Below are 17,206 nucleotides of genomic sequence, written 5' to 3'. Positions count from 1 at the left end.
ACCTGACAGCCATGTGAATGGATGGCAAAATACTTACCTCACTCTGTTGTTATGACGTGGCCCAAAGCAATTGGCAACTGGCCCAGTGGATATAAAATATTAAACAAAGATTAGACAAAGGATAGGTCTGTTGCAGTATGGCGACTCCCAGGTGGTGCAACTTCATTAAAATTAACAATAAAATAGCTGCTGGAGGGTTACCCCAATGGCTCTGAAGCATCTCCTTCTAACACGGGCTGAAGTGTCATACAACTTGAAGAATCCTGAAAAAAAATGGATCTTCTCCCCCCCACCCCAGCCCCCTCCTGCAATGAGTATTGTCCACTGCAGGAGGATGTTAAATGTGCACCAACACTTGCTGAGTGTGGAGCAGCTCCATACATGAGTGGCCAGCATCCAGACCTTCTAGAAGACAGCAAGAGAAACCTGCAGGCCAAGGGGAAAAGCCTTCCTGCAAGTTTTACACCAAAACACATGATCAGGAGAGCAAGTGCCAGATACTTCTAAGGAGCAGCCATGCACAGTTGTGGAGCTGCTGGACGCACTTGGGATCCACTGGGCATCATCTGAACAGAGCAATCCCAGTTGTCCTCGTTGCTGCTGAGGAACCTGTGACTGGCCTCAGCAGTGAGCAGGCCTGGATGTGGGGAAGGTTGTGTGGGCTCAGACTCGGAAGAGACAAGAGACTCTGGAGCAGTCAATGTGTGGCCAGCATTGAGTGACTACAACATAGGCAGTGAGTCCCGCCCTATGGATGTCAGCAGCAAATGCCATCACCCTGTACCTCAAAGCATCAGGGTAGGGTGCCTCATTGGAGCCAAATGGATTGTCCTCCACTGAGACTTTAAACTGCAAGAAATTTGCAGGCAGACCATGCTCTTTTTTTATTCCCCCCCCCCCCCAGCCAATGCTACAGGGAGACACTCTCTCAAGTAAGATACTTCATTTGCTCTTGATAAATTTTACGTCTGTGCAGACATCCAGTAGTCCCTCACGCACCGCTGGCATTTCAGCTCTGACTCAGGGTCTCTTTTCAGCAGGGAGCTGAATGCCTCACTCTTGCTTCGAGGTTTTCTTGACACCCATGAGTCATTTGTCCTTCTCTGACCTGCATGAGGGAATCCAGACGATCAGGCTGCACTAGCAAAGTCATCAGCTTCCAGAAGGGAAAAGCCACATATACATTCACGGGAGAGACTCCTGCCTCTAGTCGTGAACCTCACTCCTAGAATCAGCATATTTCCCCACCCCCAAAAAAGGCGCTCCATGAATGGAGACTCCTTGACATTTAGTGTAATTAACCCATTTCATCCCTTTCTAATACCCAGTGGTTTCATGTTCACCTCCCATCACAGACAACATTTTATCCCTTGGTAACCACAGCTCTGCTTTAGCTTCTTTTCTTCCTTCCCACGCATTTTCTTACATCTTACAAGTTCTCACCAAGGGGGGGGATGTCTCAGACCAGATCACATCATGGTATGGCAAAGGCAGCCCATTTTGCTGACCGAGCCCAAACCCTTGCCATTTTTTACCCCTGTGACTCTAAGACAGGGGCAGTTATGCTCCACAAAACACTTCCCCCCCACACTCCAAGGGCATTTCCAGATTTTCCGAGATCTGCAGAGTACAACCTCCCTCCCATGCCAGCACTGAATCGGCTCTGTCTGAACTGACAACTGGTGCCTCAGCCATTTGCTCAGTCCTGAATGATGTGGTGGCTGCAAGRAAGGAAAATAAAATCCCAGCAATAGCATGGCTCCTGTCCACCAGGAGAATCCAGCAACTTTGCAGAGAGACAGCTGAGTCCCAGGCACCCTGCAGCCAGCCGAGCCAATGAGTCATTCAGGGAGCGGGGGCTAACAAGAGCTGTACACGTATTTAACCTATCCTAGGGTACTGCCTGCTCTCAAACTGTGCAGGGATGTCTGTTGAAGCTCTGGGGATATTGGGTCCTCATGAGCACCCTTCAGCCTCCTGAAAGAAGAAGTTTCACTTGGATATACTCTGTACTTTCTGCTTCATAAACCTCTGTGCTGTACTCAGGCGTAAAACAGTCCAGGCTGGGAGGCACTGAGACAGATGAGGAACAGGGGAATAGCTCAGTGTCTTGGAGAGAGACAGAAAGACCTTTCTGGCAATGGATGGTCCTACAGGGATCCATCGCTGCTTCATTACTAGCCCTATAAAAGTGGTAGTAATTCAGCCAAGAGGCCTCAGATATACTAGTAAGAAGCACAGCTCCCTTGCTCCCCACCAGTGAGGCTGGGACTCTCAGTGGGGACAAAAGCCCTCAAGTGAGTGGTTGAATGTGGGGAAGACCTTGAGGGAAGCAATCCCATGGACAGAGCAGCTGATGCCAGGGAAGGGGGAACCATGAACACAGAGGTGCCCAAGATTTGTCTTCCCCATTGCATAAGCATTGCAATGGCAAGAATTTGGGGGAAAGAGGGTAAAAATGCTCAGCCCTTGCATGCAGCCACCCTCTGGGGTGGACGGTGCTTGCAAACATGATTTTTCTCCTTATTCGGACATGAATCCTGAGCAATGTGGGTAACAAATGCTACAGGATGTTTTCATTAATGTAACAGAATTTGCTGCACAGCATTTAATGGCTAACAAGGAATCCAGCCAATGGGGAGCTTGTGAACCTGCTTGGCTGTGATGATCTCCTGTGTAGACTCTCTGGTGTGTAATAAGCTGGTTGAGCTCATCTGCGGAACACCGTGCAGACATTCATTCAGGTCTTCCTCCCTCCCTCCCTCCCTCCCCTTCATCTACCACTTCCAGAGTTAATGAAGATGCAGTTGTCATAGCACAATCACACAAGCTTTGTTTCCTTGGGGAAACCAAGTTAAAAAGAAAAGAAAAAAGAAATAACAACCTTCTAAATTCTTTTAAAAATTGCTGCCTGAGACAAGCCTATGGCTTGGTCTTTCAGGAACAATCAGTGCTTTCAGCTCCATAGGAATCTGTGGGAGCTCTATGATGCAGAGAAGGTAAACAGGAAACACTTATTCACTGCTTCTCCCAAAAGTGGGAGGGCTGAAATCTTCAGGCATGTGTTTAAAAACAAAAAAAATAAACTCTCCTTTTTTATTACATAATGCATAACTACCTGGTGGAAATCATTGCCAGAGGACAATGTGGAGGGCAAAAATATAAGCAGGCTCCTGTTTATGAGCATTATTTACAGCAAGTCTTGTTAAACCCCAAAAGCTCAGATGCAATTTCTAGTTTAGGAAATAAAAGAATCATAGAAATGTTGGCAAGAACCTCTGTGACCTCTCGTCCAGACTCTCACTCAGAGCAGGACTGTCACCAACACTAGATCAGGGCCAGTGTGGCTGCATCTAGCTGAGTCTGGAAACCTCTGAGGGTGATTAGTGCTCCCTCTCTGGATACCTGTTCACTGAGTGCACCATCCTGTTATAGGTAAACGCGACAAATTGACAACCACTCGGGCCGGGTTGCATAAATTCCAATTTATAAAATAATTGAGCAAGTCACAAGTAAGCAAAACAGCGCTGGGCGGCCGGGGAAGTCTCCTGCTCCACCAACGGCGCGCGCAACCCCCCCCTCACAGTCTCCTTACATGCGATTCCAGTTCCGGGTATATGGGGCACCTCCTGTAACTTCTGCGGTTGCGCCAGCTGTTGCTAGGGGGTCTTCTTCAGCCCTCTGGTGGTCGTGGGGATGAAAGCTGGAGTCTTCCTCTGCATTGTGTGCCATATTAGGCTATCTAAACTAACATTGCCGCTTCGCTAGCTCAGCTCAGTTTTCTCAGGCAGGGTACATGCCCCCCACCACAGGCTGTAGGATGTTCCCACAGATGTTCCCAAGGCTGTTTCTCGCTGATGTAACAAGTTAGTACATACCACAATACAAGATGTTCCCAAGGCTGTTTCTCACTTTGATGCAACAAATTAGCACATATCACAATCCTCTTGGGGAGTGTTTCTTTTCTGTTGTCCAGTTGACTATCCCAAGTCAGAACTGTGGCTGTTGGCCCCTGTCTCACCATCTGCCACTGTTAAGAAGAGGTTGGCTGTTGTCTTTATACCTCACCTTCAAGTAGCTGCAGACTGCTACCAGATCTCCCCTTAGGCCCTGCTGTTGAGACAGTTTCTCCACAAGTCCCAAACTTGCTGATTACCAGAAGCTGGGAGGGCTCCTATGCTTGGAGTCCAACTAGGCCTCATTCCTCAAGAATGCAGCAGGTTCCTCGTAGAGCTGTGGTCATCTCCTGCCTCTGCACCACACAGCAATTTGTGCCTGTGGTTCTTCTTTATATGAGGAGGCTCCAACACAGATCCCAGACCCCAGAAAACAAACACCTTTGGAAAAAGTAGTGAGCAAAAGTTACCACCAAGCATCACTGCAAAAATACCGTCAATGGGATGCCAGTGAAAAGTTAGGAAGGGGGAACACTGACCAGCAATATTAGCCTTTGTCAAGCCCCTTTTTGAGATGCAGGCTGGGGAGAAACACCAAGAGCTGAAATTCTCTGTACAGCCAGTGGAAAGCAACGGACACAGCTGGCTGTAGCTATATGTTCAGGTATATAAGCACTTGTATCCTTGATAAGGACTTCCATCAGTCCTTTTTCAGCAGACGCTGAGTAGTGTTCGCATCATGTCCCAGGTCTCTGYTGGTGGAGGCTGAGCCCCAAGCCAATTTTTAGCAGCTGTTTATAGCCTTCTTTATCATGCTCCACTTTTTGAAAAACTGGCAATTGCTGAGCTCTCCATGTGGCACAGAAATCCATCAGTGCTTCAACTCTTGGGGAGGATCTACTGTTCAAATTATCCCAAATGACTTTTCATGATGTCTTACTTGCTACAAATGGATGAGGGAAGAATGAAGGACACCAGGTTCATTTGTGTTTCTTTAATTAGTAACAGACCAAAATGTTTGGACTTTTACAGATTATTTTACACAGAAATTGTTGGAATTATGTATTGGGTGTTTTTGTCTCCATTTTGCTCCTTTTTATTTCCATGTAAAAATATACATCTGGTACACAAGATTAAAAAAAATAGATTTTCACAACAAAATAAGTGCTTTGAGCACTAAAAATCCATTTGTGCACTTTAATGCTGGCATAATATTTACATTTTCTAGCCAAAMCCCCTCCCTTCCAGAAAAGTGGGCAAACCCCTGATTATAAATATTGGCTGTGTGTAGTATACGAAACCTTTCCAGAAAAAGGCCAGGAAGCACAAACGTAACAACATTGTGGCTCAGACAATTTGATTTTAACTCCCCAAAATAATAATAAAAAAGACTTCACCTCTTGTCAAAAGGAGGATGTCACAGGGAACACAGCAACAGTTAAAAGGCATTGCAAGCATAAGGGGGAGAAATTTTAAGGTGTGATACTAATGCCTTTCAAGGGAATAATGACACAGATCAGGTAGAGATGGTATGGTTTCTTTCTCAGGCTAGAGAAATCCCAGTCAACAAGGTTTAAGTAGAGCGGATCTTGCCTTTTTGGAAGAACAAGGTAGATCAGATGTCTCTTGAAGTCCCTCCCAGCCTAATTAACTATGATGCACAGTTGGATAAGGGGAAGACAACAATTTCTACAGCCAGTATCTGCTGTTTTTGAGCCAAGACAACATGTCAGGAAATGCTGTTTGGTTTTTGGCCATAGTTTCTTTCCCTCACTTTGTATCATGATTTCTGAGTCTGGAAAATACTCAAGTAGACGGGGCTGATCATACTGAAAAGTGGCCTAGTTCACCTCCATCTGTCATGGGGCCATTTAGTCATTAGTCCAAGAAATGTTAGGTGCATTTTGGAATATCATGATGTCCCCTTTGCAAAGTGTGAACATTTCCTGGGGGGAAAACATGGTCCCTTTGATAAGGCAGGAATCGTTCAGGGCAGAGGAGACATTCATAAATCAGGGTTAAAAATGGTACATTGGTTATTATCTCATGAAGACAGTTGGGATCAAATGTCACCAACTTTGCAGAGCTGACCTCAGATGGGACAAACCCAGTCCATGTGGGAATAGTAACAAGCTTTACTCAGTAGCCAAGTTCACACCTGCTCACGGGTGATCTTTGCTACCAGGATCACAGTACCCTGTGAGCAGGTATCGCTAACAAAATACTCAGGGATCAATATAACTGAGGACAAAACAAGAGGAAGGGTAGCTGAAAGGATATCACCAGACATAGGGCTAAGGTCTTAGAGACGAGAATGTGTAAAAGTCAACCAAACTTGCCTTGTTCTCCAGTAGTCAGTGGCTTTCTAAGACAGTAGCCACATGACAGAGACTGGGATCTATTAAAAAAAAATGTCCAGAGATGTTGAACAAGCTTAGGATTCAGCCCTGGCCTGAAGAGGCTCTCCTGCAATGTTCATAGTTTGGTGTATTGAAATGACCAGAGCGAGTCCTTCGGAACAGGTCTCCCACCACAGGGTGTCTTGTCCCACTGCACTCCGAATGAGCTAGCTGAGTTTGCCTGCCGAAATCACTTCAGTGGCAAATGCGTTCTGTCATTTCTTTCTGCATTGAAGGGGGAGAGAGAAGAAAGAAACAGTAAATATGAAAGTTGGATTTGAGTAAAGTGACATATAAGACGGCTTGGTGGATATCCAAAAACAGCCCAAGGAAGTGACTGTGGGAGTCTCAAGGATAGTTTCACTATTTCCCATGCTAGCCCTCCTGGAACCCCGCTGCTTGTCTTAGCTGCTTTTTCCTGGGATCCTCCTCGATCTCCATGGCACATGGTCATTTTGGCTGTGTCCTAGCTTTGAAAGCAGTCCAAGGAAGGAGCAGTRCCTGAAAAGTCAAAAGATCCAGGTCCTGCTCCTGACTCAGCTGTGGAGTAGCCAGACAAGACAGTACAGCTCTCAGAGCCTCTGTCTGCAGCTCCAGGGAGATGGGAGATTGAGAGCTCCTGCTGGGAGCAGCAGCTCTTGCTCTGTGAGGCAACAACAACTCAACCAAAGGACCTGTGGTTCTGGCAAGGGTTCCTATGGCCACACTGCAATACAAACAAGTGCTAATAACAGAAGTCCGTGGGAAACCTCCTACTAACTGATGCCTCCAGCCTTTGCTGCTGTTTACTTGATGTTCCTCTCGAGGCAACTATGCCTGCCCTCTGGTACCCCTAAGATATAAGAAACAGGGCCCTCTAGCCTGATCGACGTCTCCATCAGCTGCTCAGGCCCACACACTCACAGCCAGAGTCCCCTCCTCTCAGTCACCACTCTTGTCATTTCTCCAAATGCTTCATCTACAAACCTTAGCCGTGAGCTAGGCGCTGGACACAGGGAGAAACAAGATGACAACATCAAGTTCTGCTTAGGCTAACAGACTGTTTTCTTTAGCCAGGACTGAGTGTTACAATGCCAGCTACATTAGAAAGGTGCCCAACTCCAAGCTAGTGGAAGATAACATTTGTCCTCACCTTAAGGAGCTCAGCTAATAGCTTCTGAATTGGATACATTGCTACAGTAAGGAAAATCTTTGGTTCTCTCTGGCTCATCAGGTTCACAGCTTGTTAATTTGCACATGCCCACAGACAACCTTCCCCCCACCCCAAGAAATGTTTGAACATCTTAAAATGTATTCTCAGAATGGATCTGAAGTCTATTGGCCTCCTGCTCTGTGGAAAAAGAAGAATGTGACTCCAAGAAATGCAGGACTAGAAATGTGGGATGACCCTTGAGTAAACCCATGAAAGGCTCTTTAGTGCTATAATGAAGGGGGCCAGAAGCTGCAATCTCTGCTCTTCAATGCTGAGAGCTTTGTTTTTGAAATCTATCAAGGGGAGAGTGGCAAAGACAGGGCTTATCTGTAGATGACATATAAAATCACTCAAATGCAGAATGTTGCCATCAAATGAAAAAACAATGCTCATCCACAAAATCATTTTGCAAATGGGAAGTGCCTGCAAACATCTCAGAAGGAAAAAGAAGAGGGGATGAGAAGAAGGTGAATGTCCCCTCACAACAGCATTCAGCCCACCCCACTACTGCAGCAGGGATGCACCGTGCACAAAAGCAGCCTTGAGTGGGATGGGTTGGGGTGGCCAGCAGATTCCCCAGCCACCTGTGAGCTCTTCAGACCAGCCCTGAATGCCCACGGCATTCATCACGCTCTGGAAATCCCCCCAGCTCTGCCTCAGTATGTAACCAGCTGGGCCTCTGCCAGTGCTGCTGCCCAGTTCTGTGACCTGCCTTTGCCTTCCTCAAGGAAATGAGTGAACGGCTTCTCTCAATGCCCTCATTTCTTGATTTGGTCTTTGTTAAGTGAGTGAATCAATGCCTGCTCTTAATTCTGTCCAAACAAAGGATCTATCTCATTCTCAGCTCCCAGGATTTCCTACTAAGCAATCACTTTCCAAAGAAGTTTGACAAAAGGGAAACTGAGGCAGCAAAGGGAGATTTACCGAAAGGCAGGCTTAGAAACCAAGAATCCCTTCATCTCATGATCCCTTTAATTTTTCTAAGCTATTTGGGCGCAGAGGACATTTGCTGGCTGAGGAGATGCTGGGTTTTTTTCTCTTACTCCTAAATCCTATAACTGGGGCTTCCCAGTAGAAAGCCTATGCCAGGGAGGCCCCAGCCATAACAAGGCACCCAGACCTGCTGTCTCACTCAGATTTTCTCATTCTACATGCCCATATGCTTGGCAGCCCGCCATAGCCATGTGCAGGGAACAGGCACCTCTGCAGGCAGGAATCTCCTCTTTCATGAGATTCATGTGGGCTAACTCTGACCATCTAAATGCTAGGTTAGGTCAGTCATCCAGGCTTCCTTATGAGACAATCAAGAGAGACTGACACTCTCAAGGACAATTCATTTCATCTCACCCAAAAGATGGATCACCTTTCCACAAAACCTGAGAACTAGTAAGGACTGGATCCTGTCATCTTAGCCACCCTAAAATGAAGGAAGATACAACCCACTGTCTGTCTTTGCTTATGTGTCAGACCAGCTGAGGAATCCTTCAGGACTTAAAAACATCTAGAATCAGAGAGATAGCTAATGGTGCAGCCCAGAGAGAAGAGGAATGAGCAAAGTGAGTTACTGTCATTTTGCCCTGGACTGGAGAGAGTAATTTGCCAAAGGAAAGTGGACTGCGGTCAAGTGGAAAGTACTGCAGAGGTTTGATCCTATTATTTGTGCATCCTTACAACTCCTGTTGAAGCACAGCCAAAACAACGCAAATGCCACCCCCGAGATCCCCACACATGCTCCACAACACAATAAAGCAGAACCAAGCCAGGCTCCCGGGGCTCATTCACACACCACTGTGATGTTCATAAAGAAACTTCCCGTTATTGCCTTAGAGGGAAGAAGAGCAGAGGAAGAGATTGTTGCAGAAAGGTAACCTTTATCCCTTGTCCCTTTTGGTCTTCTGGTCTTTGACAGCATTTGAGGTAGTAGGTGGAATAAAAGTTAAAAAATTCCCCTATTACACAAGCTTGGCTTATATCCCGTTTCAGCCTGAGAAGCTGTCACAGTCCTCTGCTGGCCGAGTAGCTGCTTCCAGCCACAGAGTTTTGTGGCCAAGTCTTATCTGCAGCAGTTAAGTGCCATTTTCCCTGCCTTCAAGCTGTGCTGTTTGAAGCTACTGGATCAACAGTAATCTATGCAGACTTTGGCACTAATGGCAGTGCCAAGCTGCAGCCTCCCTGGGATAACAGAGTGATCAGAAGGAAGGGAACCTGCATCCTGTGAAAAAGGTCCTGGGATCTTTCTGGATCCAGCAGAGATCCTCATTTTTTCCAGCTCTTCAAGGGATCAAATTGCATAGGACTCAGAGCGTGCGCCTGTAATTGAAAGAGAAAGAGCTCCCATGGCACAGCAAATAGCCACTCTTGGCAGAGCTGCCGCAGCTGACCATACACAGAGTCTTGGCCATTAAACCACGTAACTTCAGCGCAGCATAACTTGCTTATGATGAAGGGCTGGTCACAGCAGATGCATTGTATGACAGCATATGGGTCCTTTAAGCTTCAGCCCATCAGCTGGCAGTGAACCAGGAGAAATTAGGTGCGGGCTCTGGATTCCTCATTGGCAAATCTGAGCCAGTTGTGGGTGCAGCAGCACCTGCTTCCCAGCTTAGAGCAGGGCTGTATTGTCTTGTGCTCTCTGTCTCCAACTGATGTGCAGGGATGAGGGGCTGGAGGGGGGCTGGGGCACGGAAACGGGAACACGCAAACTTCTCTTGCCACATAGTTTGAAAGTCCCCTCAGCTTCCAACCTTAGATCCAACCTTGTCCATATCCTTTGTTTTATTTTGGGATAGAGAAACTGCAAGAGACTTTCTCCAGACAGGATTTGAACCACAAACTCTAGGGAGCAGGAGGCCACCTTTCCTGGCCCTATGAGCAACCTACTGAGATTTTGACAGAGATTGAGCCAAACAGTTGAAGAGAGAGTTTGTAGGTGGTCATGAAAGCAGGTCTCCAAGGGTCCCTGTGCATGGCTGGGTTTCTGGAAAGACACAGCAGGGTTACTCTCATGCCCTGCTAGCTTACTGCCTCCAACAAGAATTACGCAGAAAGACTTAGACTAACACAGTCCTGCTGCCATTCATGCATCAACAGGCACAATCTCTGAAAGTTGTTCACAAGCTCCAACAGATTGCCCCTCCCTCCAAAACCCAGCAGTGCATCCAGGACACAGCCATTCTCTGGCTGCAAAAGGTCACTCCCATACACACTTACAGCAAGTCATTGCCTGGGGGAAGGAGGTCTTCCAGATGTTTGGGTCTGCTGTAGGGTTCGGATGCCAGACAATGGGCACACCAACAAATCAGACAAAGATATACTAGAGATAAATGTTCCTCGTTTCCTTGTAGTTTAGCCCTGGTTGCATCAGACTGGAAAACCTATTCATCTTGGATTCATCAGAGCCATAAATCATACCATGTGAGTCACTGGCATTGAAAACCTATTTAGCAATGTTGACCTCTGCTTTGGCTCTTAGGTGCTAATTATTTACATTAGCAAGCATCAGTCAAAGGAGATGACACCATTATGGGCTGTAAATCAATGCTAAAGAAGTTTGTCATGAAGAGTGGTGGTGAGGAAGAGGAACAGAGGACACTGTGCCACTGAGCTGCCATTTTCTAGGGCTGAGGGCATTGTGATAATACAGGTTATAATCAAACTATATGAAGTAACTAATACAGATGCTGTTGCCTTCGGGTCCCCCTGGTTAAATGATCATCCCCCTTCCCAAATCAAGATTAGAGCAGACAGGCAGAAAATTGACTGAGACAAATGAAAGCAGAAAAGGAATTAAAGCACTTAGCACTCAGGCCCCTACTTTTTTCTCTCTAGGCTTAGATGCTATTCGTCTTCCCAGGCTCTGTGCTACTGCACGTGCCCTTTTCTGCAATCCATGCCCCTTATCACATCATACTAACTACTAGATTCGCAATTAATTTTTTCCCCATTGCTACATGTCCTCCCTCAGTCAGACCACACTCAACCTTGCCTGTGACACACTTGCTTCTCTTACAAAACCAGCTACATGTGTTTTCTAGTTTATTTGCCTGGGCTGTCTGGTCTCTGCTCTCCCGTTGTCCTGCTGTATTCAAGGACTCTCGCTCTCTGTTTGGCTAATTGCTTCCCAAGGGAGGTTGCAGGGGAACTTGGAGCTCCAGGGAGGCCTCTCCAATTCGACCTCTATAGCTGTTGTCTGAAGCTGTGCACCTTGTCAGGGTTTGCCTTCCTCCAGCCTCATTATACTTCACATTAGGATCTCAAGCTGAGACCTTAGTCTCCTAGTGGGAAAACTCAAGTCTGTGGTGAGGAGATTTTTGCATTCAAATCTTATCCTTGAAGGCCACATGGACACAACTGGCTGGAGACACTTTGGTCTGCAAATTTCACAGGAGCTACCAAGACAGCACAGAGGGACACTATGTTACAGTAGTCCTCACAGTGTCAAGGAGTGATTCATGGCAACTGCAACAGAGGCAAAGTTTAAGGAGGATTTTCAAAGACTGATGGGTTGGGAAGTTCTCCCTCAGAAGACTAAGGCTGATAGTCACACAAGAGAAAACATGGGCATGCTTTTGAGGTAGGGTGGGTGAAAGAGTCCACAGGGGGTGACTGCAGTGGCCAGAGTCCAACCCCAAGTGAATTTACCAGTGCTGTATTCAAACCATGCTGCTCTCACCCCCTCCACCTCCCCATCCCTGGGACATCCTTACCAAAGGCTCCAGCTCCCGATGGTCAACAAGGCTGAATTCCCTGATGAAGTAGTAAAAGTGCTTGTAGCAGGTGTTGACGTGAGCCTCAGCACCCATGTTGATGATGCTGTCAAAGTGGTGGATGTAGACATGGACAAAGACACGGAAGAGGCGGGTGAGGATCTTAGTGCAAACTTGCTGGAACTGCTTGGGGAAGGGAACACCTGCAAAGCAGAAGCAATTTGAAAGCCGTTTGAGCATTTACAAAAAAACACCTAGAGTTTAAATGTCTCTGTCATGATTAACAAGCAACCATGAGTGATGAGAAAGGATTCCCTTGGCTAATGTCAAGGGTGACAGCTACACTAGGGAAATGTACCATCCAGCTCTCCCAGACACTTCCTTTTTGCTTAGCTGGCAATTTTATCCAAGCATGGTCTGAGGATCTGGGTTTCCCCAGGAGGGAACAGTTCTCATCCAATGGAGGGAGCCACATCTGTCCACATCTGTCTGGCCCCAGAGTCATCTGGCAGAGGATCCTTCTGCCCTGTCTCCCCACCTTTCCTCTGCAAGCCTGTGCAGACACAGCAAAATTCAAGATATCAGAGGACTTCTCTAACCTTGCCCAACACCACATAGTACAGCAAAGGGTTGACCTGGGACCATGGGCATGAGCAGATCGCTGCAAGGACAGAGGCAGTTTGCCATAAGAAGTCTTTCCCTTCAGCTGAACCCACAGTGAGTCATAACACCAATCTCTGTGCCATGTGCCATGGCCATGCATGGTCCCATTCCCACCCAGACAAGTCCACCTCACGCAGCCACATGTATTTACCCAGGTTCTTGAAAAAAAGCAAACCTCCTTCCAGCAGGAAATAAACCTTCCCTGGGATATTCTGAATTGAAAGCAAGTTTTATACTGTTCTTTCTCCAAACACCCTCAAGCATCACTTCTGATGTACCAAAAGAAACAGGTGGGGTTTCTACCTTTTTTCCAGGTCCCTGTTTCAAATGAATATCTCATTAAAACAGAGTGGGAGGAAAACTGACTGGTTTAACGATGCTCAGGTTATAATTTCATTGCACCTGTATAATGGTACCTCCTGAGATGCCCTTCCAGGGTGTTCAAGAACAGGACCCACCACAGGGACTGCTGCGGACTCTGTACTTTCAGCCTTGTCCCACACAAGGACACAATTTCATTCTGTACACTTCCATCCTCATCCAAATACAACCCTCTGGCTGTTATCACAGTGAAAATCTCACAGGTGTCAGTACAGTCAGTGCCTGGAAGCTTGGGGTAAATCTCCAAAGGAAACATGGCTTTGAAACTCCCAAACATATATTTTGGAAGGTGAAAAATGAAACGATTTGAATTTGTTTTCCTGAAGGTTCTTCCTCTCCCCTGAGCAACTGAATTCAAATTTGTAAATAGCAAAATAAAACCCTCCCTTTCCACAGCTGTACCTGCCTCCTCCCTTAGCTTCTTACTACTGCAGCACTTAATGTCTTAAAAATCTTTCCAGATGACCTCTGGACCTCAACCATGGTCAGCTCAGGTGTTTTGTGCTGTGAGAAGCATCAGCAAATCTCTTAACTAAAAAAATAAAAATGGAAATTTTATCTTTGAATCTTCCTCATCAGCCTTGCTAAGTAATTAAACCCTTTTCCCAAATGTTCTTGGCAGTTTTGTTTCCAAGCAGCAGTATCATCCCCCTCTCCTCCAGAAGTGGAAAATGCAAAGGATTTGTCCTGTTGCCATCACTTGTGGAGCCTGTGTTTTCAATGGCCAAAATTCAGTGAGTGCTGAGTTTAGTTTCACAGTACTTATAACAGAGGATGATCTCTGGTCTAAAACAGCATCACCCTCAGCCCAGCACAGCCAAGTCTCCTTTTGCTTCATGCACTGAATCGGTGTGGCTGCCAGGGCAGAACCAGCGCGTGTTCATGCCACAGATGCATGGCCCAGCTGGGTCTCAGAGGAGGACACACATCTGAGTTCAACATCACAGAAACACAGAGATGCAGTTTTGAGATGATTCACAGCCATTGCCCAGCGTAGCCACTAGCACACCACGATCCCAGGGCTGCTCCCACAGCAGTACAAAACCCAGTAGGACCCTTGGCATGACCCATTTCACTGCTGCTACCTGCACTGCCAGCTCTAACACATACTCTTAGGACTTTCTGTAAAAGGTATTTGCATCTGGCAAAGTACAACCAGGACCTCCCCATGCCAGCAATTTATAGATGATACCAGAGGTCCACTTCTGCCCTTTGACTGTGGAGCTCTCCTTGCCTGCCTGTCTGATAAAGACAGGGATCAGAGAACAGACCACTGGGTATCCCTGCACTCAGGAAGGACTGGGTGCTTTATTGAAGGCTTCATTTGAACTTTTTGCACTGTGTGAGAATTTGCTGAGCAAATAAAAGCCCTGAGCACCAAACTGGGGAGAGAGAAATGCTGTTAGGGTGGCCCCTACAGACCAGCTTTGAAGAACCAGCCAAGAAATATTTCTTTTAATAAAGACAATCCATCACAGCAAATGATGGCTAATGAGCATGCATTCCCAGTGCACTGGTTGGGGAATACATGTTGTTCTGAACAGTGTGTCTCCCTGGGACTCAGAGACAAGCAGTTGCCTGGAACGCAGCAAGGTGCCGGTGGGCAGACAACATCGTGCTTCCGGTCACCAGTTTGTCACCTGTGCYGCTTGCCTAGTGACTTGCTTGTTCAGTCAAAACAAGCAATGAGGAAGAAATCAGACCTGATCAGCAAATGGGAGTTTATCTCCAAACTGCTAAGACTGATGGTGAAGGAAAACAGCAAACCTCCACCCAGTTCTGAGTTGAGAGAGAAATAAAATCAGGCAGAGAAGAGCAGATCAGAAGGATCTGAGACACCCAGGGCTGATAGCATCTGTGGTCCAGGTAGCGCTGTTGGGTGGGCCACATCCAGAGCTGGCAGACAGTGAAGAGTGGCTTTCCACTACTTTTGGTCCTGAGGTTAGACAGGAACCATCTTGACCTGTAAGTCCAAGTCTTCATGGACATGCTGGCAGCTGAGGGACTTTGAGGGGCAGGCACATCCAGCTACAACCTGTGTTCTCCAAAAGCATCTCTTGCATTGGGGACAGGGCACTTAGCACAAGTCTTGTGGCCAACAGCAACTGTGTGGCTGTGTTTGGGAAGATGCTGAGCTACCATGTACCTAGTCGTGCCTGGAAAGATCTCATGGGGGGTGTCAGGACCTAAAAGTTTCCTACTGGGGCACCCCACCACTGTACTTTCACATGAACCCAACAATATCATCAGCTCCTAGGACATGAAGCTGAGCTGCTCTTCCTCGTGTCCATCACAAGGTGTCAGTGTGTGGCTGTCCCTTCCAAACATGGCCAGGCTGCAGTGGTGTCTGGCTGTCACCAATGGACTTTGCCAGGTCACCCCCATGTCACACCACCCCCTATGGTCCTTTGGACAACGGATCAGTGGGATCCGCGTCTGTCCGTTCCTCCCCTCATCATCTTACCCCATGCACATGTGGATCTCAGCCCAGCCTGTTGTCTCTTTTAAAAACAGGGAGACATCTCCCATTTCAGAGCTGGAGATCTGCTCAGCATGGGGGCCTGTGTGAGTTGATTAAAGCACTTCCCTGCGGGAAGGAAGCGGGGTGGATATCTGATAAGCAAACTGCTCTCCAGCCCTGTGCTGCTCTCGAGCTCAAAGCTTCTCCTGCCTGGCTGCTCCAGCCAGCAGCAGTCATGTCTCGCTGCAGATCTCCAACAAGTTAGAAAGCAACACACGCCAGCCCCAGCATGCGCTGGTCACCTCAGTGAGGAGCTGGAGAAATTCCCTATCCCTTCACCCAAAACTGAAGTTAAACAGCTCTCCGGTAAAGAGCTATCAGCAGAAAGGTGTTTTGACTAACTCAGGCAGAGCAGCATAAATATCTGGCAAAAATGCTGTTTGTCCTGGATCATGGCTGCTAGCACAGTGGATGTCCAGTAGGCAATTCATGTGACATCCTCTCCAGCTCACAAGATGACACGGTGAAGGATAAAGTGAGAGCAGGTCATGCTTGCTTAACATTTAATGTGCCTCCTCATGCAGGTCAGGGTGGTTAAATTACAGGTAGCACATCCCAGGCAAACGCGAAAAACCCATGAAACAGATCTCAGCACTGGCCAAGCACCAGCCCTTCCCTTGCAGATACTTAGCTTTAAACCCAGAAGTCAGACCCCAATACATACACTTAAGAGCCATCCTAGCTGCTAAGAGGGATCACCCTGACAGCAAGCAGAGAAGGAACAGGGCCCATTCATCAAACACCCTCGGAGGCAGCCTCCTCTCACAGCTGGGCTTCCCATCCCTGCCAGGTCAGACGAACGGTGTTACAGGTGCATGACACAGAGAGCATGTTAGTCACCAATGCACTGGTACGTGGTACTTGTGGATGGGGCAGCAATGGCCCGTGGTTTTGGGGACTGGCAGTTTYTTTCTCCCTCTCGGAGATGGTGCACGATGACATGACCTGGCAGGGGTGAGCAGCCCAGTGATATGAAGGGATGAGGCAGGTGGGATCAAATGTGGGTGGGACAGACCAGTGTGTTCACAAGCTATGAGGAGGTGACCAAGGGACGCACACACAATAGGACAATGTGAACTCCCTCAGATGTTGGGAAGAACATTTGTACACGATATCGGCTCTTTTCATCCACCTGCCATCACCAGACATTATATCCAGATGCTATAAACTGATCGGGCAATCAGCAGCTGGAAGCATCACTTGCCCCACAACAGACATGCAGTCGCATCTGAGGAAGAGCAGAGCAAAGCAGCAATCCATGATGCTGGTAAAGGGAGATTATTAAATGTGTTTGAAGCCAGGGCAAAAGCTGTAAACAGGGCAGGTACAATTTCACTCGCTGCAACACAGCCAGGGCACTGGTGAGCAGTGTGACTCACAGCTGCGAAATGAATTAGCACCTTCAGTTTGTCTTGGATATTTTGCTTGAAACCCCAAGATGTCATTTA

General features: G+C 47.3%; 1 protein-coding gene across 6 annotated transcripts in view; it reads right to left on the bottom strand.

Moving 5' to 3' along the window:
- Positions 1-4,875: 4,875 nt before the first annotated feature.
- Positions 4,876-17,206, bottom strand: part of MOB3C (MOB kinase activator 3C) — a 49,133-nt gene continuing 36,802 nt past the window's right edge. For 5 of the 6 annotated variants that reach the window (XM_026086608.1, XM_026086606.1, XM_026086607.1 and 2 more), the window contains 2 exons: positions 12,194-12,396; positions 4,876-6,520 (listed from right to left, as the gene is read on the bottom strand). In XM_026086608.1, coding sequence (XP_025942393.1) covers positions 6,491-6,520; positions 12,194-12,396 — 233 coding nt within the window. In that variant the 3' untranslated portion in view covers positions 4,876-6,490. Of the gene's footprint in view, positions 6,521-12,193; positions 12,397-12,551; positions 12,747-17,206 lie in introns of those variants that run through there. The other variant, XR_003256817.1, reaches the window with a different exon arrangement.

Source organism: Apteryx rowi, unplaced genomic scaffold (assembly GCF_003343035.1).
Source record: "Apteryx rowi isolate R43461 unplaced genomic scaffold, aptRow1 scaffold_7, whole genome shotgun sequence".
NCBI lineage: Eukaryota > Metazoa > Chordata > Aves > Apterygiformes > Apterygidae > Apteryx > Apteryx rowi.
The sequence above is the reverse complement of the archived record's forward strand: the minus strand, read 5'-3'. Positions and strand labels throughout refer to the sequence as shown.